The sequence below is a fragment of the Salvelinus fontinalis genome, chromosome 37 (assembly GCF_029448725.1).
Source record: "Salvelinus fontinalis isolate EN_2023a chromosome 37, ASM2944872v1, whole genome shotgun sequence".
NCBI lineage: Eukaryota > Metazoa > Chordata > Actinopteri > Salmoniformes > Salmonidae > Salvelinus > Salvelinus fontinalis.
The window spans coordinates 13,926,850-13,948,651 of record NC_074701.1 but is presented as its reverse complement, the minus strand read 5'-3'; the positions used below and the strand labels follow the sequence as shown (position 1 = coordinate 13,948,651).

At 46.1% G+C, this 21,802-nt stretch overlaps 1 protein-coding gene across 3 annotated transcripts in view; it reads left to right on the top strand.

Annotated features, from left to right (window-relative positions):
* plekhh2 (pleckstrin homology domain containing, family H (with MyTH4 domain) member 2) overlaps window positions 1-21,802 on the top strand; it is a 71,872-nt gene that overhangs the window by 37,349 nt on the left and 12,721 nt on the right. For 2 of the 3 annotated variants that reach the window (XM_055902040.1, XM_055902042.1), the window contains 11 exons: window positions 6,692-6,754; window positions 7,512-7,661; window positions 7,898-7,981; window positions 8,215-8,296; window positions 8,382-8,561; window positions 13,460-14,340; window positions 14,421-14,496; window positions 14,604-14,698; window positions 14,831-15,011; window positions 15,211-15,347; window positions 21,669-21,782. In XM_055902040.1, coding sequence (XP_055758015.1) covers window positions 6,692-6,754; window positions 7,512-7,661; window positions 7,898-7,981; window positions 8,215-8,296; window positions 8,382-8,561; window positions 13,460-14,340; window positions 14,421-14,496; window positions 14,604-14,698; window positions 14,831-15,011; window positions 15,211-15,347; window positions 21,669-21,782 — 2,043 coding nt within the window. The remainder of the gene's footprint in view (window positions 1-6,691; window positions 6,755-7,511; window positions 7,662-7,897; window positions 7,982-8,214; window positions 8,297-8,381; window positions 8,562-13,459; window positions 14,341-14,420; window positions 14,497-14,603; window positions 14,699-14,830; window positions 15,012-15,210; window positions 15,348-21,668; window positions 21,783-21,802) is intronic. The other variant, XM_055902043.1, reaches the window with a different exon arrangement.

The window sequence follows — 21,802 nt, the reverse complement described above, 5'->3', positions numbered from 1 at the left end:
TGATTTCCCTGTTTGTGGGTGTTTAAAGGATTTGCATTTATAAGTGCCATTGCATTGAGCACAGCCATTACACTTATAATTTCCATCCAGTAGGGGTGCAAATAGACGTTGTTCAGGAATATCTTGGGGTGGTAAATCAGAGTGTACCAATTGGTCTCTGAGATTTCTGCCCCGCGAAAATACGACCAAGGGAAGGTCCGAAAACACATTACCGAGACTATCATCAGATTTTAGAATGTACCAATGTTTGTGAATGATTCCCTTAATTTGTTCAGAGCGCTTTGAATAACGGGTAGTTAGAATGCAAGAATGCGTCTTTTTGCAAGACTGCCCTTGAAAAAGGTCATGTCTCGTTTTGTTTTGAATTTTCTCAATGGCAATATTAATCTGATCATTTTTGTACCCCCACCCCTTGAACTTTCTTTGACTCAGCCATATTTCTGCGAAATCTGATTGTTTTTTGCAAATTCTTTTGATTTGACAGAATTGGCTGTAGGGCAAACTATTTTTCAAGGGAAGTGGGTGACAAGTTAACATTTTAGATTTTTTTTTAAGTTTGATTTTGAGAGTGGAAATCTGACAAATCTATAGGAAAACAGCATTTTTCACACAGGGTGCCATTCCTTCACACAGGACCCACTTCCCCAGGCACCACTACACCACTGCATAGGGCCGATGGAAAGACAGCATTCCATTCACTCTGACATAATAAGCCAGTAGGTCCCAATCATAAGAATACAAAAACACAACCATTAAGCTAAGCGTTTCCCAATCGAAATGTACAACTAATACTTCCCATTGCAAAAAAACATTTCACGTTTAGCACACAAAGTAACCGGTGATCTAAAGTTTAAATGCAACTTTGTTTCACACACAAGTTATTTTCAAAGAGATGTGAGCAGCAATAAAAAATTACAGTTCCACTCACCAGATGATGATCATTTGAAACGTAACTTTTTGTTGAAAGTTATTCTTAAAAAGAGAGAAGCTAACAAATTAGCAACAACATCCTCTTCGATAACACCTGCTGCAGCCGCTGCAAACTAGCCTACAACAAAAGCTAGCTAGCTAGACCGTGGGAAAACTACTGCTCGCTATTGCACAGTGACTTGTTGGCCTTCGACCTGTTGGCCATTTAGAAGTCAATGTGATTGGTTGATTCCAATGTCGCTCTAAAAAATGTCCCCATATACAGTTGAATGGCAGATGCCTTCTATCAAGCTTCTGATGGCCTAGCCAATGGCTGACTTAGCTAGCTAAATGTATCTACCCAGAGACTGCCAAAGAAAAATTCTGGTTGAATATTTTTTGTCTTCAACGTTAACCTTTTCCTTTCTAACAACACTGAAGCGATTAAATCAGAACATAATTGAAACTAATAATCTATAATTCTAATTATTTTTAATTATTTTATAAATCCTTAACATTTCTCTGAAATTGTAGAAGGGCGTCATTGTTCCCCTGTCACGTTCCTGACCTTATTTCCTTTGTTTAGTATGTGTTTAAGTGGTCAGGACGTGAGCTGGGTGGGCATTTTATGTTATGTGTTTCTATGTTGGGTTAATTGGATTTGCCTGATATGGTTCTCAATCAGGGGCAGGTGTTTTACATTTCCTCTGATTGAGAACCATATTAAGGTAGGCTGTTCTCACTGTTTGTTTGTGGGTGATTGTCTTCCGTGTCAGTGTATGTACCACACGGGACTGTTTCGTTTGTCTAGTCTGTTCCTGTTCGTGCGTTCTTCGTGTTCTGTAAGTTTATCATGTTCAGGTCGGTCTACGTCGTTTGTTGTTTTGTAATTTCTCAAGTGTGCTTCGTGTTCGTCTTGTTTCAATAAATTCATCATGAATTCAACCTACGCTGCATATTGGTCCGATCCTTCTCGCCTCTCCTCGTCCGATGAGGAGGACGAAATAGACAATCGTTACATCCCCACTGTGTTTGGGTTTGTAAAAATTTGTGGAGTGGTTGTATTTGCCCTCAGCATGCATTTTTTTCACCATTCTGAATGACTAGAGAATCCATATGTTGTTCTGAAATATGAACACAGAAATACAGGACATTTTGAACACTTATTATGGTAATAATTTGACAAAATGACAGTCATGATCTTGAATTGGACTCGCATTTTTCTGGTATCGGTCTTAACTCTGTCTCTGACTTCTGTTCCCCCTTCCGGTCTCGGTCTTGACACGGTCTCGCCCCCTCTGCGGTCTTGAATCGGTCTCGAACACAACACTGCATCCTACTGTCCTGCCTTCCACTGGGATAATGTTATATTCAGCTCATAACGGTTTTCTTTCTCTTTCTGTCGCGTGGTGGTCAAAGAGAGTGTGTGAAAACAGTTTGAACAACCCGTCCCTCTCTCTCTCTCTCTTTCTTCTCTTCAGTTAATGTCACCTCCCCCGGCTCTTACTGGCACCTACCCATGAACCCTCTCTCTTTCCATTCACTGTAACCAGCCCTGTCACCCACTGAGTACTGACCAAAACCAGGCTGAACTGAACTCTACTCTGCTGTGCTGTACTGTACTTTACTGTGCTGTACTGTGATGTCCAAACTTGTGAAACATAGACGTCTATGATTGGTACAGATTTGATGCGGTCCGGACCAACCAGATTTGGTATTGTTTTGGGGTAGAATAATACCAAAACATGCAAAGGAGGATATTGCATGTGTCTATGTTTGTGTACCGATTCAGGATACATAACCATGAAGAGATTGACATTTATAATTATGCATTTGTGTATAGTATAGATCAGGGATGTCATTTTATTACCGGGTGTTAATCCACTTCACTTACTGTAGTTCAACCAAAATACATTTTTAGAAACTTAAGGTGTCATGTCATAGCTGACACCCCATTCTTTCTGCAGGCATCTTTGAATCGTAATTCGGTGTAGATATTTAACAGTTCTTGGAAAACGTGGTCACAATGGAGGGAGATTTTCACTGGAAATTGTTAAAAGTAGTGCTTGTGCATGGAGTTGTATGGCTTGTGCATGGAGTTGTATGGCTTGTGCATGGAGTTGTATGGCTTGTGCATGGAGTTGTATGGCTTGTGCATGGAGTTGTATGGCTTGTGCATGGAGTTGTATGGCTTGTGCATGGAGTTGTATGGCTTGTGCATGGAGTTGAATGGCTTGTGCATGGAGTTGTATGGCTTGTGTAGCCCTTTATACTCGTACCCATATATGGCTTGAAAATGGCAGATTTGGGCTCTGATAAACGCCTAAATTAGAACGCAGTGGCTGTACAGTAACATGCTATACATCACGTCAGTGCTCTGGCTCTGAGCTTCACGGCGCTGGATGGGTTTTGACTGACAGCTCTTCTGAACTTGAGCACCTCGCGGGTCAACAAATTGCCCCCATCCCTCCTCCTAATTGGGCAACGTTTGCACGTTTTGTTGTCTGAGTGAGGAAAATGCTGTAAATGAAGAGGACTCTATGTATTTAGAAAGATGAGACATTGAGGATCAATAAATACCGCCTTGATGTCATACAAGCAAAACACCTGTGAGTCCAAATGTCCACATCACATTTCCATATCATAAAACTAATGTTATATCCAGTGTGAACGTTTATGATCACTATGTGTGATGTAGAGTTACAAGATGACATGGCGTCATACCCTGGGTTGTTCTGAACAGAATGAGCCTGGTTGATGTAGAGTTACAAGATGACATGGCGTCATACCCGGGGTAGTTCTGAACAGAATGAGCCTATGTTTGTCTGTTGCGAAGGACATTTGCTGAATGCACTCACGGTTTCATTCTATGTGCACCAAAATGTTGATCTGTTTCCCTGAATTGCATTGTGAAAGCTTAACACTGTGACATGGTATCTTATAAATGGACAATAGAACAGGCTTTTTGGAGAGGTGTGTGACCACTTGGAGACGCCAGTTAGTCCTCTCCCTGAGAACCCTTGTAATTATTTAGTCTTTTGTTGCACAATTGCTACCATGTTTATGCATATGCTTTTTATATTTTTTTCTGTAAGAAACATCACAATTTAGCCCTATGCATATCGGCCAATTCCCACGAGTGTAAAGGGTTAACTTTGCAATCGATGGTTTTTGTTTGGCATACTTTTAAAGTGAAAAATCGGAGTCTCAGCCTCATTATGCCACCATGGAATTGCCTGCCTGTAATTACAGTTCTATTCTCTGCCTGATGCTATATCTGTGCATTGAGAGAAAGCTGTGGGTTGTCATTTGTGGACGGCCTTGGGCTCTGGAGAATCCTTCCTAAGAAGATGTGGCTATGTGTGTGTGTATGTGTTCGTGAGTGCTTGCCTGCCTCTTTGTGTACATGTGCGTGTGTACATTTGTATGTGTGTGCAAGGCTGACCCTAAGCGAGATTTGGTTGGAGAGCCCCCATCTAGTGGGCGAAACATTTAAGTGGCCCCTCTCTTGACAAAGTTGTAGCTTAAATTTCCTGCAATTCTTCATATTTTGTCATAGTTCATGGATAACATTTTGCACTTTTAAAGCAAGTTTTCTGAAGTTCTACATATTTTGCCATGGGGTGGGAGAACATTTCGCAAATGTATAACTCATTTCATGCAATTATACTCTCTATATACTTTGCCATGGCACGGAGAGATAAATGAGCAGTTTTACATCCAATTTCCTGCACATTTTGCCATGGGGTGGGGAGAAATTGTTGAAGTTTTAAAACTAATTTCCTGAAATTTTGCCATAACTTATGCCATATTAATGTGATATCGGAGTGAGAATGACTAACAAAGTCATTCAGGGCCCCTGAGCACGTGCCCGGTCTGTTAATCTGCCATGATTACTTTTAGATAGCTAGCTAGACCAATTTATCAATCTAGAAATGAGTTGAAACCCTGACTGAGTAAAAATAAGTAGCAAAACAAATGATGTCGCTTATGCCCTGTGTGTGTGTGGGGAAAGGGGTCAGTTGCATAACTCAATGCATTCAACCAAAATGTATCTTCCACATTTAACCCAACCCCTCTGCAGATTTCATGTGTGTTTTTGATCTGAACACACCCTTTGGTCCAGCTGGCACACCACTGGCCACAGTTAGGGTAGTGTGTGTGTACAATTGTGTACAGTCTGCCCCTGCTGTGAATAGGCTCCAGGCCTTCCTTCCCTCAGCCGGAGTTGGAAGACAGAGTGGACCCGACTGGTTCAGACAGGATTTACTGTATACCACTGGCTTCACTGACTGCCCTTTTAAAAAATTTCACTAGGCTTTTAGGTCTACTGAAATGTCCATAAAACAACGTACTTGGTTCTTGCTCCCTATGTACACACACACACACACACACACAGACAGACAGACAGACAGACAGACAGACAGACAGACAGACAGACAGACAGACAGACAGACAGACAGAAAACCCATACATACAGTTTTGATCCACATAGAAAGTCTTCCAAATGTATTATTCTCCTGCAATGGAAACTCTGAGTGTGTGTGTGTGTAAGGGCATAGCATCAGCTAACCTCTGGGCTGGGTCCATTTCCCAGTTACTAGAACTAAAGGGAAACACATTGCTGAGTAGAACCAGTGCCAGAGCAATGAGAGTCCAACAGCAACTCTGGAGCCAGCTCTCCAGTCCATACAGGCTCCACTATAGCCACACCATGATGTCATGATCCCAGAGTACTGGACTGTGAGTGTGTGTGTCGGATAGAATGCCACTGCTGTAATGGGACGTAGTGGAAGGGTGGTTGTCTTGTTGCCGCACATTCAAAGGCCGTGTTTGTCAGAGGCCTTGGGATTCTTCGTGTGCCTCCTCAGAAGACATTGGTTTCTCTGCCACTTCCGCCACTTTGAGCTGAGGCATTTGAGAGGAATGTTACTCATAAAGTCTTCCACATTCCCCGTTCCCACAAAGCGGTGTCTGTGTGCGCGTCAGTGAGTTATTTCCTTTGTATGCGTGTGCGTGCGCGCCTGTGCGTGCGTGTTTCCACTGTAATTGTGACCAAGTGGCGTGCGAAGTGCAATGGATCTGTTAGGCGTCTCGTTGCAGTGTAAACAGTGGTGTTCTCTGGTATTAATGGCGCTCTCTGTGTTTCTGTGGTTTAACACGAGCCTGACAGCTTTCTTAGAGTCCTCTCTGGTCAGGGCACACAAAGGACCGGCTGTAAACGTGAGACTTGACACCCGTGCACTTTCGCGTCCCAACCAGACTTCCGTGTAACACACTGTAGCCGTAACCAAGAGGGGCAGTACAACAGGAGTCGAGTCTCACATAAGTAGGCAAAGAGTTAGTCTTTACTATACAGGTTTAGTAGTTACAAGTGATGACATAGAAAAAAATATATATTAGTCACAAAAACTTTATACAAAATATATTTGACAATGGATGCTCAATGCAAGAGCATTTGGGGAATGTAACTGTTCCCTTTTCCATTTAGGAACATAAAACAGGCAGTGTTATCAGTAATGACACTCACTATGTCTAGTATGTACTACCTCCCATTCTTTATTTGGATGTAGTTGTTGCATTTGGGCTTGAGCGGAGGGGGATATTTCTCCTCTGAGACTGTATGAACATTGTTTTCATGTGTTCGACCAAGAGGGAAATGAAAGGTTTCGTTCACATCATTCAGTGCAAGTGAGGGGAGTGGGACTGAGGATGTAGTCAGTGACTGTGTATGTAAACATGGAACATAAACATGATGTGTCCATCATTCTCCCTCTTACAGATTCAGCAGCTGGAGACGCAGGTGTTAGAGGCAGACAAATGTGCCTTCAAAGCTCACCAGCAGGTAAATGAGAGGTGTGTGTGTGTGTGTGTGTGTGTGTGTGTGTGTGTGTGTGTGTGTGTGTGTGTGTGTGTGTGTGTGTGTGTGTGTGTGTGTGTGTGTGTGTGTGTGTGTGTGTGTGTGTGTGTGTGTGTGTGTGTGTGTGTGTGTGTGTGTGTGTGTTACATGTACAGGTAACTGCTAAAATAAAGCAAACACCAACATAAAGTATCTTCATAGGGCGTTGGGCCTCCACTAGTTAGAACAGCTTCAATGCACCTTGGCATAGATTCTACATGTCTGGAACTCTATTGGAGGGATGCAACACCATTCTTGCCTGAGAAATTCCATCATTTGGTGTTTTGTTGATGGTGGAAAACGTCGTCTCAGACACCACTCCAGAACCTCCCATAAGTGTTCAGTTGGGTTGAGATCCGGTGACAGACGGCCATGACGTACGGTTAACATTCTTTTCATGCTCATCAAACCATTCAGTTACCACTCATGCCCTTTGGATGGGGACATTGTCATCCTATGGGACCATAGCCATGGTAGCCAAAATAATGGCATGCCCAGCATTAATATACATGGCCCTAAGCATGATGGGATGTGAATTGCTTAATTAACTCAGGCGCCACACCTGTCCTTTTGACATACTTTGAATCCCTCATTTACTCAGGTGTTTCGTTCAAGTTACCTGTATATTTCTTGAGCACATTCTATTATGTGTGATGTGTGCGTATGCATACTGTTCATAGCAATGTGTGTGTGTCTCTCTCAGGTGCAGTGGATGGAGGAGAAGGTGAAGGCTCCCGACGGTCAGTCAGGTGACTCCGAGGTGCGGTTGTTCAAACGCTGTCAGGACCTACAGTCTCTCCTACAGGAGAAGGATGATGTCATCACCCTGCTGGAGACACAACTGGAGGAGCAGGTAAACAGTTGTGCCTCGACTTTCTCCCTTAATGGTTTAAGTTTAGGATTGTGGGGAGGGTAAGCTGATCCTAGAACAGTGTTTGTGACTACAGCTGGAGGAGTAGGTAAAGAGCTGCCACTAGACAGTGATCTAAGGTCAGTTTTGTTCTTTCCCCCCGTGATGGTTAAGGTTAGGATTGTGGGGAGGGTATGCTGATCCTAGATCAGTTTTTTGATGTCTCTCTCCCTTACCAGAAACAGATCCGAGCCCAGGATGCTAAGACTGTGGAGGAGAAAGCAGCCAAGATCAAAGAGTGGGTGATGCTGAAGCTGTGTGAGGTACAGTACATGAAGTGTGTGTCCTCACAAGGACGGGAAAACAAGGAAAATATTTTGCCGGTCTCGACAAGGAAAAATGCTATTTTAGGGTTGCAATTAGGGTTAGAGAAATAGGATTTTCAATGGGAATCAATTGTTTGGTCACCACAAGGAAAGTAAAACAAGCGTGTGTGTATTTGTATAGTATTAGTGTTGATGCTTTTTGGTGTTACAAGAGTTTGTGCTGTTCCTAGTTTGAGGTGGAGAATGCTGCTCTGAGAGAGACCAACATTCAGCAGGAGGCTCAGATCCAGGAGTTACAGAAGCAGATGCAGGGTAAGGACCACAGAAAAGACACACACACATACCCAAGTCCCCTGGCTAGACATTTTAAAGTCTCTGTTTCATGTATGTGTTCCAGCCCTGGAGCAAAAGCGAGGAGTTGGTGTCCAGTCTAAGCCCGGGGAAGCCCAGCGTCTCAGCAGCCTGACATTTGGCTGTTTCCAGGTACGAGGGAAGAACCCCCAGGTTCTAACAGGCCCCGAGCCCGTCCAGAGGACCCTCAGAACCCAGCCCGAGGCCGAAGGGGGGAATAACACTGGTCAGTCCCTACCTCCTCATATCTACTGGATGACCATCATGGATCATTTCTATGACTATCAATGTCGTACTACAGATGAAGGATCTTAATTTGAGCCTGTTTTCTACAGCAAAACAATTGTCCTACAGCAACAGGAAATGTGAATTATAATTCATGGAGATTTTTGTAGCGGTTGATACATTTTTTGTCTAGGCAAATCACGTCTGACATTTAAGTGGAAATTACAAACTTTAGAAGCCTTTTTAAACTTTGAATATACTACACGTTTGCATTTCCTGCTCTACAGGACAATTCTTAGCAACAAAAAAGTGATCAAATTAAGATCCTACATCTTATGTTCTTCACTTCTGGTCCAGGAGAACCACTAACTAGTCCAGTGGATAGGTGAAATGATTGTTCCATTTTATGATACAAGTATCAAACTTGGTACACTAATACTAGATACCTTAAGGAACATTTTAAAGATTGAGGCTGTCTGGGAAGCCTGTCAGTCAATCAGGGTGGCCATTTTAATAAAATGACTGCCATGTGGATTTCCTGGTAGAATAAAACATGGTAATATCATGCCAAACAATAATGTTACCTACCAACTTTTAAAAAACACATAATATAGACAATTCTGATCATAGAGTGCACTTAAGATCTTAATAGGGGTAATTTTGAGGTAATTTTGACCATAGTCCAGCGGATACGTATTATTATTTGTCATGGAGCCACCGAATTTCACACATCTGTCAGCACTCTGACAATGGCGTCGGAGGGGATGGCTGCCGTTTTACAGGCTCCTAACCAATTGTGCTATTTTGTGTGTGTTTTGGCATTGTTTGTAACTTATTTTCTACTTCTTTTGTACATAATGTTGATGCTCTTATGACCGAAAATAGCTTCTGGATATCAGAACAGCAATTACTCACCTTGAACAGTACAAAGGTTTTTTCTTTAATGAGTCGGACGCAAAGGATATAATGACAAGGCCCAAATCCCCGTCATTCACATGAAGAAAATAAGGAAATTAAAGGGGGCGGAGATCAGGGTGCCTTGTGAGAATTAGTTGGCGAGTAGGGTAACCCGCCTCCACCATCCGTTCTATTGGCCAATGTGCAATCACTGGAGAATAAACTGGATGAGCTCCGTTTGAGACTATCTTGTCAACGGGACATTAAAAACGGTAACATCTTATGTTTCATCGAGTTGTGGCTGAACCACGACACGAATAATATACAGTTGACTGGGTTTTCCATGCATCGGCAGGACAGAACAGCTACGTTCAGTAAGACGAGGGGTGGGAGTTTGTGTCTCGTTGTCAATAACAGCTGGTGTGCAATGTCTAATATTAAGGTAGTCTCGAGATATTGCTTGAGGTAGTGTGGTATATATAGACTTTTCATCTATATTTTTCTTAGCCATCTATTTACCACCACAAACCAACGCTGGCACTAAGACTGCACTCAAGGAGCTATATAAGGCCATACGTAAACACGAAAATGCTCATTGAGAAGCGGCGCACCTAGTGGCCGGGGACTTTAATGCAGGCGAACTTACATCCGTTTTACCTCACTTCTACCAGCATGTGCAACCAGAGGGGGAAAAAACTATAGACCACCTTTACTCCACACACAGAAACGCATACAAAGCTCTCCCTCACCCTCCATTTGGAAAATCTGACCATAATTCTATCCTCCTGATTCCTGCTTACAAGCAAAAACAAAAGCAGGACGTGCCAGTGACTCACTCAATACAGAAGTGGTCAGATGACGCGGATGCTAAGCTACAGGAGTGTTTTGCTAGCACAGACTAGAATATGGCATTGAGGAGTATACCACCTCAGTCACCGGCTTCATCAGTAAATGCATCGACGGCGACGTCCCCACACTGACCGTATGTACAAATCCCAACCAGAAGCCAACATTCACAAGGCCGCGTGCTTAGTCCCCTCCTGTACTCCCTGTTCACACACGACTGCGTGGCCAAGCACGACTCCAACCCCATCATTAAGTTTGCTGACGACACAACGGTGGTAGGCCTGATCCCCGACAACAATGAGACGGCCTATAGGGAGGAGGTCAGAGAACTGGCAGTGTGGTGCCAGGACAACAACCTCTCCCGCAACGTGAGCAAGATGAAGGAGATGATCGTGGACTACAGGAAAAGGAGGGCCGAACAGCCCCCTTCACATCGACAGGGCTGTAGTGGAGTGGGTTCAAATTTCAAGTTCCTTGGTGGCCACATCACCAACAAACTATCATGGTCCAAACACATCAAGAAAGTCATGAAGAGGGCATGACAACGCCTTTTCCCCCTCAGGAGACTGAAAAGATTTGGCATGAGTCCCCAGATGATCGAGAGCATCCTGACCAGTCGCATCTCCACCTGGTATGGGAACTGCTCGAGCATCTGACCGTAAGGTGGTCAGTGGGGCCAAGCTTTCTGACACCCAGGACCTATATACTAGGCTGTGTCAGTGGAAGGCCCAAAAAAGTGTCAAGGACTCCAGCCACCCTAGTCATAGACTGTTCTCTAATGCTACCGCACAGCAAGCGGTACCGGTGCGCCAAGTCTAGGTCCAAAAGGATCCTTAACAGCTTCTACCCCCAATCCATAAGACTGCCGAACAATTAATCAAAGGGCCACCCGGACTATTTGCAATTACACTCTGCTGCGACTCGCTGTTTATTATCTATGCATAGTCACTTTACCCCTACCTATATGTACAAATTACTGCACATTGACTCAGTACCGGACCCGATGTATATAGCCTCATTATTGTTATTTTATCGTGTAACTTTTTTGTTTTTGTTCCAGCGCAGATTGTGTCCATATTTATTAAATTACTTGTGGTTGGATTGATGTGTGGATCTGCAACAAAGGAGAGACCTTGTAAGCAGGTTGCATAACGTAAAGGTGATGAGGATGAATCTATTAAACCAAAACATCTCAAATAAGGAAATTACATGACCTCTTAATGTTATAACTTAACTAAAATAGACATGGAAAATAGGAAACAAACGTACTCTTTACTTGGACGCACACAACTGGAAAGAAACTGAGGAATGGCTTGACAGGATTTAAATACCAACTGAAGGTGTGAATGAGCCCATCAGGGCAGGCCTGATAATTAGTGACAGGAGTGTGGCATTGAGAGGGAGTCAATAGGTGAAATCGACTTGGTTGATCAAGTTCATCTCAGTAGTATGCTGCTCCACTCAGGGCTTTTGTACAGCTGCCAACCAGCTGCATTTGGCCGTATTGGACAAGATTCACAAAGCCATATCTCCATAACACTCTACTCAGCAAACTGGATGTAGTCTATCACAGTGCCATCCGTTTTGTCACCAAAGCCCCATTCACTACCCACCACTGCGACCTGTGTGCTCTCGTTGGCTGGCCCTCACTACATATTTGTCGCCAAACCCACTGGCTCCAGGTCATCTATAAGTCTTTGCTAGGTAAAGCACCGACTTATCTCAGCTCACTGGTCACCATAGCAACATCCGTAGCAAGCGCTCCAGCAGGTATATTTCACTGGTCATCCCCAAAGCCACCACTTACTTTGGCTGCCTTTCCATCCAGTTCTCTGCTGCTAATGACTGGAACGAATTGCAATAATCACTGAAGCTGGAGTCTCATATCTCCCTCTCTAACTTTAAGCATCAGCTGTCAGAGCAGCTTATCGATGGCTGTAACTAGCACCCCCTACTACCTCATCCCCATATTGTTATTTATCCTCTTGCTCTTTTGCACCCCAGTATCTCTACTTGCACATCATCATCTGCACATCTATCGCTCCAGTGTTAATGCCAAATTGTAATTATTTTGCCTCTATGGCCTATTCATTGCCTTACCTCCCTACTCTTCTACATTTGCACACACTGTACATAGATTTTTCTATTGTGTTATTGACTGTACGTTTGTTCATGTGTAACTTTGTGTTGTTGTTTTTTTGTCGCACTGCCTTGCTTTATCTTGGCCAGGTCGACGTTGTAAATGAGAACTTGTTCTCAACTGGCCTACCTGGTTAAAGAAAGGTGGAAAAAGAATCATCATAATAATATTTGGTTCCTAAAGCCCAATGATGGCTTAAAATGTTTGAGGGGGTCTGGAAAACACAATAAAATGGCCCAAAGATGCCATATATACATATCCTTTATTTATTTTTTGTTGAAAAGTGGGGAAAATGTGTGCCAACTTAATGTTTTTTTAAGGTTTTCATGGATAGTTCCAATAATTTACAGGTGAACACTCTAAAAAGTAATATGTGTATTCCCTGAAATCTACTGAATGCAATGATATACAGTATAATATGATATTCTGTTTTGTGTACATTTTAAGTAATTTGACTGGAAACCTGCCCTGTACACGTCACTTTAAGTCAAATCCCATAGGAATGCATTATTTCCAGCTGAGAGACGGGTAACTCATTAAGACCTTTCAGTCTTTACACAAAGTGAGTAAACTGCTACATAAAGATGTAATAATCTATTATACTCTGAAAGACCCCATTTCCAAAATGACCGCCAACCAGCTACTTTGGTTCTAGTTGGACAGGATTCACATGGCCATATCGCCATAAATAATTGGTACATGTACAGCCCAATGATGGCTTAAAATGGTGGGATGGGAGCGTCCCATCTGGCCAACATCTGGTGAAATGTTGAATCTTTTTTGGTTACTACATGGTTCAATATGTGTTATTTCATAGTTTTGCGCTAACACGCCCTATGAAGCTTAACTAATCATAATTCCTTTGATTAGTTGAATCAGGCGTGTTAGTACTGGGCTGAAACAAAAGCCTGCACAGCATAGTCTGTGGGTCCCCAGTACCAGGGTTGAAGAACATTGATTTGGTATATTATTTGGTACATGATATTGACATGGAGTGTGTTTGTTTACTTTGACAGATAACGGCACTAACCAGACATCAGTCTCCTCCGGGGCAGAGAGTGGAGGCCACAGACCAGCGGACGCTACCTCAGAGGAGGAGAGTGTGTGTGAGAGCGCAGGAGGGCCAGAGTTTCGCTGTGTGTCCTCTGTGCTCTCCATTGCTGCTTCAGAGGGCGAGGGTGGACGTTTCAGTGAGGGAGGGGGGTGTCCGCTGAAGTACACCCGTCCCGGCAGCGATACCTACCTCACGGCGTCCGATGACAGCAGCTCTCTGTTCGATGATGACATGGAGCGTACTAAGCGCCCCCACTTCCACCTGCCCGGGTCCGGGGAGGGGGGGCTGGCGGAGAAGGACGGGGTCAGGGAGAGGAAGCTTGAGGACTGCTCCTCGGACGAACTCAACAAACGCTTCCAGTCCCAGAGACTAGACTCTTCGTCCTCCTCCAGTGACCCCTCCAACACCCCTAGCCCCATCCTCACCCCCACCCTCACCCCCAAACGCCCCACCTCCACCCAGGACTCCAGAGACCTCCCTGCCTCCCCCAAGCAGCCCCGCCTGCGGACGACTGCTGGATTTGGCGTGATGAGCGTGGCCCTGGCCAAGAGACACCTGAGCCAGCCGCCAATCAGCACGGAGGCGGCTCATGGACGGACGCGCAACGCCATCAGCATGCTCCGCCCCCTTAGGCCCCAGGAGACCGACCTGGATCAGGAACAGGAGGTCAGCATGGAGACGAGTAGAGACACGCCGCCTCAGCCAGCCACCAAGCCAACCTTGCGCACCTCACCAGCCTCACTCGCCACGGACGAAGAGGAGCCCCCAGAGAGCCCAGACCCCCCTCCCACGGTTCCAGGGAGCAAGCCACCAACACCCCCTCTACACAGGTTCCCCTCCTGGGTGAGCACTAAGTTCTATATACCTTTTATTGTACATACTTTGAGTGTTTTATGCTTTACTTGTGTTGACTGTACCTTTAGGAAAGCCGGATATATGCAGTGGCTAAGTCTGGCATCAGGCTGTCAGAGACCTCATGTACAGACCAGACAAGCAAAGGTGAGCGAGAGATGACAAAATTACCGGGTCAGTACCGTTCTGCCATTGGCCCCGTGTTTTGGAGAAGGCTCTGTGATTGGCTGATTGAACTGTCATCTCTGTTCCAGACCCCTCCCTCCAGTCCTCGTACCCTGCTTTTGTGCTCTACACATCCCTCATCTATAAGAACATGACCACGCCTGTTTACACTACGCTGAAGGGGGTAGGTGTGTGCGTGTGTACGTGCGAGTGTGCAAATATACTGTGTGTGTGTCACCCACAGAAGTCCTGTTTTAATGTGACCCTCAAGTGTGTGTGTGTGTGTCAAGCTGATGGTGTATATTACCTTTTCTAGAAAGCCACTCTGCTGAGCAGTAGTCCATTCTCAGAGGAGTCGTGCAGCTCAGAGGAGTCGTGCAGCTCAGAGGAGTCGTCTAGCTCAGAAGTAGAGGAAGCATCTAAATGTAGCTCACACCCCTCTAGATCCGGCCCCCGCAAGAACAGCAACCCCGGCAGCCCCCGCTCCCTCAAGAGAGGTACTGCGCACACTCACGGACACTTCATAAATACAGACTCACACACACACACGGTCAGATACCTCACACACACACACACACACACTACAAGAAAACTCACACAAGAGTATGCATCTCACGTTGCTTCCTATTAAAACCAAATCCATACGTGTTTATTACCATGTTCTCATGACTGTCTGTGTTGTCCCTGCTGGTCCAGCAGTGTCCATGTCGTCCATGACATCAGAGAGTGACTATGCCATTCCTCCTGATGCCTACTCTACTGACACAGAGTGTTCTGAGCCAGAGCAGAAGCTGCCCGAGACCTGCTCCAGCACCCGCGACAACGGCAAGAGTGTAAGAACATCGTCTTTTTGTTGAGCACAAACCACGTTTCTCTCTCTATACCTAGGTTTCCATCCAACTGGCGACAGATTTTCATTCCAATATTCTAAAAACGGCATGGAACAATATGCCACCAGAGGGGTGTTTCCATCCAACTGGCTCGTTGCGGATAAAAAGGCGGCGCGTGATGACGTACTGCACATAAAAAACACTTTAGCAGTTGAGTTCCCATGTATGTACCAAGTTCTATGTGTTTCCATTGCATTTTCAACTCTACCGATGGTTTTGTCTCATCAACTGTTCCAGTAATACAGCGAACTTGCCCAATCTGGTTTTGGCGCATGCTCTCTTGACAAGAGTTTGCTGATAAAGTGGACAGGTTATGTGATGAAATATGGATAATCATCTTATTTGATAATTGGCAACCAAGCAGCGATCATCATGTCACCAGCAATCACATAATAGCCTACCCTCGATATTTAACCTATTGGAGATTTGTATGATCACCGTTAATCACCGTGTGAAGTCCGTAATTTATTTAATCTGCTGCATGCTTTTCCACATCATGGTGGTAGGCCGACACCGACACAAAAAGATCCCACCATGTCGAAATGAACAAATTGTCTGTTAACATTTATCACATTGTACCGACATTTCCTGTTTCCATCAGCCCTGTCGTGACATTTTTTTATAAGTCCGGTAATTCATGCGCATGAAATGGTTGGATGTAAGAACAGTGACAGTTTTTTTCTCTCAATACAGTGACACAGCCAACACAGAGTGCATTCAGAAAGTATTCAGACCCCTTGACTTTTCCCAAATTTTGTTACGTTACAGCCTTATTCTAAAATTGATTAAAATAAATAATCAGCAATCTACACACAATACCCCATAATCACAAAGCGAAAACAGGTTTTTTGAAATGTTAGCAAATTTATCAAATTAAAAAAATAGGGGCTTTACTTGGCTCATCGCTCTCTAGTGACTCCTTGTGGCGGGCCGGGCGCCTGCAGCATGTCTTCGTTGTCAGTTGAACGGTGTTTCCTCCGACACATTGGTGCAGCTGGCTTCCGGGTTAAGCGAACGGGTGCGCGACTTTGCGGGTCATATTTCGGAGGACGCATGACTCGAACTTCGCCTCTCCCGAGCCCGTTGGGGAGTTAGAGCGATGAGAAATTGGGGAGAAAATATTTTTTATAAAAATATACCTTTTTACATAAGTATTCAGACCCTTTGCTATGAGACCGGAAATTGAGCTCAGGTGCATCCTGTTCCCATTGATCATCCTTGAGATGTTTCTACAACTTGATTGGAGTCCGCCTGTGGTAAATTAAATTGATTGGACATGATTTGGAAAGGCACACACCTGTCTAAATAAGGTCATACAGTTTACAGTGCATGTCAGAGCAAAAACCAAGCCATGAGGTAAAAGGAATTGTCCGTAGAGCTCCGAGACAAGATTGTGTCGAGGCACAGATCTGTGTGACATTAGTGCGAGTACGAACTTGGACCCAGGCGCAGATAAACACAGCAGGCAGAGGTAAGGGTAAAACAACAAAGCAAGGGCACACGAGAACACTGAACAAAACATGAGAGTTGAGCAACTGGCCCAGTCCACAGAGGAACCTAAATAGTCATCCAGCATGTGATCCCAATAAGCCCAATCAGGGTCACCTGGATACTAGAATAAACCCAAGGGTGCTCTCCAGTGGCAACCACAGGTAGTACACTCAAGGGAGAAACCCTGACCTGTGACAGGACCCCCCCCCCCCCCCCCCCCCCCCCCCCCTTCAACGGCTCCCGACGTTCCACCACGAGTAGCTGAACGTCGACGGAAGACCCGCTTGAGTCCGGGGTCCAAAATGTCCCGGGCCAGAACCCAGGAACGTTCCTCAGGCCCGTAACCCTCCCAGTCCACGTAATACTGAGTCCCTCGCCAGCACTGATGACTGGAGAGGATTCGTCACACCGTGTAGGCTGGCTGTCCCTCTATCGTGTGAGGCGGAGGTGGAGGCCGAGTGGCCGGAACCAGAGGACTGAACACCACAGGCTTGAGTCTAGAGATGTGGAAGGTAGGATGATTCCTCGTGGACCGGGGAACTCAGACGATAGACCACTGGATTGATGCGCCGTAGAACCTTGAGTGGCCCAACGTACCGGGGAGCCAACTTCCTAGATTCCACATGTAGAGGCAGATCCCTCGTAGACAACCAGACCATCTGGCCTGGACGCAGGAGGGGACTCGGGCGGCGATGGCGGTTGGCCTGTCGTTGAACCCGAGCTGAGGACATCAGGAGCGCTGACCGAGCCTTCTTCCAGGTCCAGCAGCAATGAGAGATGAGGCGTTGAGCGGAAGGAACCGTCACTTCAATCTCCTGATCTGGAAACGAGGGGCTGGCAACCGTACAACACCTGAAATGGTGACAGGCCAGTGGAGGAACACTGAAGAGTGTTGTGTGCATACTCCACCCAGGGAAGGTACTGACTCCAAGTGGCGGGGTTGGTGGACACACAGCACTGTAAAACGGTCTCCAGATCCTGGTTCACCTGCTCAGTTTGACCGTTGGACTGAGGGTGATAACCTGAGGACACACTGGCTGATGACCCCAGAAGAGGACAGAAAACATGCTGAATGACTAGCTGAGCAGTCTCACGGGCAAATGGAAGCTTAGGCAGTGGAATGAAATGTGCCGCCTTGGAAAAGAGGTCCACAATGACCAGGATGACTGTGTGTCCCTCTGAGGATGGAAATCCATAGAGAGATGGGACCAGGGTCGAGAAGTTGTTGGCAGCAGGTGAAGAAGCCCCAGGGACTGCTGACGAGGAGACTTGTTCCGTGCGCATGTCGGACAGACAGCCACAAAGGTCTGAGTGTCCAACCTCCGCCAAGAGCCACCAACAACTCCTCCTCAAAAACTCTAGCATTCGCTGCCCTTCCGGATGAGAGGTGAGATGCGACGAGTGAGCCCACTGAAGTACCTTGGACCGTGCCCCAAGAGGAACAAAAAGTAGGTTAGGTGGACAGCCGTCTGGAACTGCCTCCCTACCTTGCGCCTCCCTCACTACAGTCTCTATACCCCAGGACACCGGCGCGAAGATCAGCAACCTGGGAATGATGGATTCAAGCAACCAATCCTCACTGGAGCTGGGGAACTGGTGAGAAAGGGCATCCGGCTTCATGTTCTTAGACTCCGGATGGTAAGATAACGTGAATCTGAACCGAGTGAAGAAGAGAGCTCAACGAGCCTGTTGGGGGTTGAGGCATTTAGCCTCCTGGATGTAGGCCAGGTTCTTGTGGTCAGTCCAAACCATAAAGGGATGTTCCGAGCCCTCCAACCAGTGCCGCCATTCCTCCAAAGCCAGTTTGACCGCAAGAAGATCCCGATTGCCGACATCATAGTTCCTCTCCGCTGGAGTGAGACGCCTGGAGAAGAAGGCACAGGGATGAAGCTTTTGGTCCTTCGCCGAGCGCTGAGACAGAACTTCCCCGACCAACATCAGAGGCATCCACCTCTACCAAGAAGGGGAGAGAAGGATCTGCATGAACGAGAATGGGTGCAGAAGAAAAACAATGTTTCAGGTCCTAGAACGCCTTCTCAGCAGCAGGGTTCAAGCATACATGCCCAGCTGAGCCCTTTTTGAGCGTTGTCAATGGCGCCGCCACAACACTGAAATTTCTTCCAAATCTCTGGTAGAAATTAGCGAAACCCAAAAAACGCTGAACTTCCTTGACCGTGCTGGGTCGCGGCCAGTTGACCACCGCTCCTACCTTTTTGGAGTCCATCAGTACACAGCTCTGTACCCCAGGAAGGAGATCTGAGGAACGTGAAAATCACACTTTTCAGCCTTCATGAACAGGTGATGAGCGAGGAGTCTTTGAAGAACCTGCCGGACATGTTGGACGTGTTCAACCATGGACTTGGAGAAGATTAGGATGTCATCCAGGTACACAAACACGAACTGGTGAAGCAAGTCACGCTGCACATCATTGACCAGGGCCTGGAAAACGGCTGGAGCATTAGTAAGTCCAAACGGCATGACTTGGTACTCATAATGTCCATTAGGAGTGTTGAACTCTGGCTTCCACTCGTCTCCCTGTCTGATGCGCACCAGATTGTAGGCGTTCCGTAAATCCAATTTAGACAAAACTCCAGGGGAGTCTCTCAAAAGCTGATGACATAAATGGAAGGGGGTAACGGTTCTTGATGGTAATGTTATTTAAACCCCTGGTATTCGATACAGGGACGTAATCCCCCATCCTTCTTCCCAACAAAGAAAAAACCCGCTCCTGCAGGTGGATGGCTGAATAAAATCAGCTGCCAGCGCCTCCTCAATATAACTGTTCATGGCTGCAGTCTCTGGACCTGAGAGAGAATACAGCCCTCTCGGAGGAGTGGTGCCGGACAGGAGGTCGATGGCACAATCGTAGGGCCTGTGAGGAGGTAGTTTGCTGGCCCTCTGTTTGCTGAAGACCTGACCCAAATCCCAGTAATCCTGCGGTACAGGAAAGATCAGGCTTGTCATTCCCAGCCAGAGGAACAGGAGGATCGGAAGTCTCCAGACGAGCAGGACCGGAAAGGTGTGGAGAGAGTTGCTGGCAGGTGAACTAGCATGACGGATTCCATCCCAGAACTCTTCCCAAATGCCAGCCGGTAGCCCCAGAGTCTATGAAAGCCGGAATGTCCAACTGTCCATTGTCCCACCGCAGGTTGGCCGGAAGCAAGGTGCGTACAGTATCGGCCGCAGGAGACTGTATCGACTCTCCAGAGCGGAAAGTGTGGTGTCTCCCAATTGCATCGGCTCCTCTGAAGGATATGAAGGAGAACCATAGCCAAATTGAGAACCCTGACGGGGCACAGGTCCAGCATACGGCAGTGGAACAGATGAAGAATCGACTCCCTCAGCGGGGCCCGAAACACTGGGACCGACTCGGGATCCCTCCATCCGCTCATGACGACGTTCCCGAAGCCGGTTGTCAATCCGGATGGCCAGAACGGTAAGCTCCTGTCACAGGTCAGGTTTTCTCCATTGAGTGTACTACCTGTGGTTGCCACTGGAGAGCACCCTTGGGTTTCTTCTAGTGTCCAGGTGACGCTGATTGGGCTTATTGGGATCACATGCTGGATGACTATTTAAGTTAATCTGTGGACTGTGCCAGTTGGATACTAGAATAAACCCAAGGGTGCTCTTCAGTGGCAACCACAGGTAGTACACTCAAGTGAGAACCTGACCTGTGACAATCTGAAGAAGGGTAACAAAACATTTCTGCAGCATTGAAGGTCCCCAAGAACACAGTGGCCTCCATCATTCTTAAATGGAAGACTGAGCAATCGGGGGAGAAGGGCCTTGGTCAGGGAGGTGACCAAGAACCCAATGGTCACTATCACAGAGCTCCAGAGTTCCTCTGTGGAGATGGGAGAACCTTCCGGAGAGTGGTCAGACAGAAGCCACTCCTCAGTAAAAGGCACATGATAGCCCACTTGGAGTTTGCCAAAAGGCACCTAATGGACTTTCAGATTATGAGAAACAAGATTCTCTGATCTAATGAAACCAAGATTGGCCTTTGGCCTGAATGCCAAGCGACATGTCTGGAGGAAACCTTGCACCATCTCTACGGTGAAGCATGGTGGTGGCAGCATCATGCTGTGGGGATGTTTTTCAGCGGCAGGGACTGGGAGACTAGTCAGAATTGAGGGGAAGGTGAACAGAGCAAAGTACAGAGAGATGAAAACCTGCTCCAGAGCACTCAGGACCTCCGACTGGGGGCGAAGGTTAACCTTCCAACAGGTCAACGACCCTAAGCACACAGACAAGACAATGCAGGAGTGGCTTCAGGACAAGTCTCTGAATGTCCTTGAGTGGCCCAGCCAGAGCCCGGACTTGAACCCGATCGGACATCTCTGGAGAGACCTGAAAATAGCTGTGCAGCGACGCTCCCCATTCAACCTGACAGAGCATTGAGAGGATATGCAGAGAAGAATGGGTGACACTCCCCAAATACAGGTGTGCCAAGCTTGTAGCGCCATACCCAAGAAGAATCGAGGCTGTAATCGCTGCCAAAGATGCTTCAACAAAGTACTGAGTAAGGGGTCTGTATACTTATGTAAATATAATATTTCAGTTTTTTATTTCTAAAAACCTGTTTTTGATTTGTCTTTATGAGGTAATGTGTAGATTGATGAGGGGAAAAAACTATTTAATCAATTTTAGAATAAGGTTATAACGTAACAAAATGTGGAAAAAGTCAAGGAGTTTGAAGACTTTCCGAATGCACTGTATACCATACAGCTGATACTATACACACACACCACTCCCCACCTCGTGGGTTTCTAGGAGCCCATGGAGAAGTCAGGGTACCTCCTGAAGATGGTGAAGACGTGGAAGAAGACTTGGAAGAGGCGCTGGTTTGTCCTCAAAGATGGAGAGCTGCTCTATTACAAGTCACCGGTCAGTTAAAGAAAGTCACA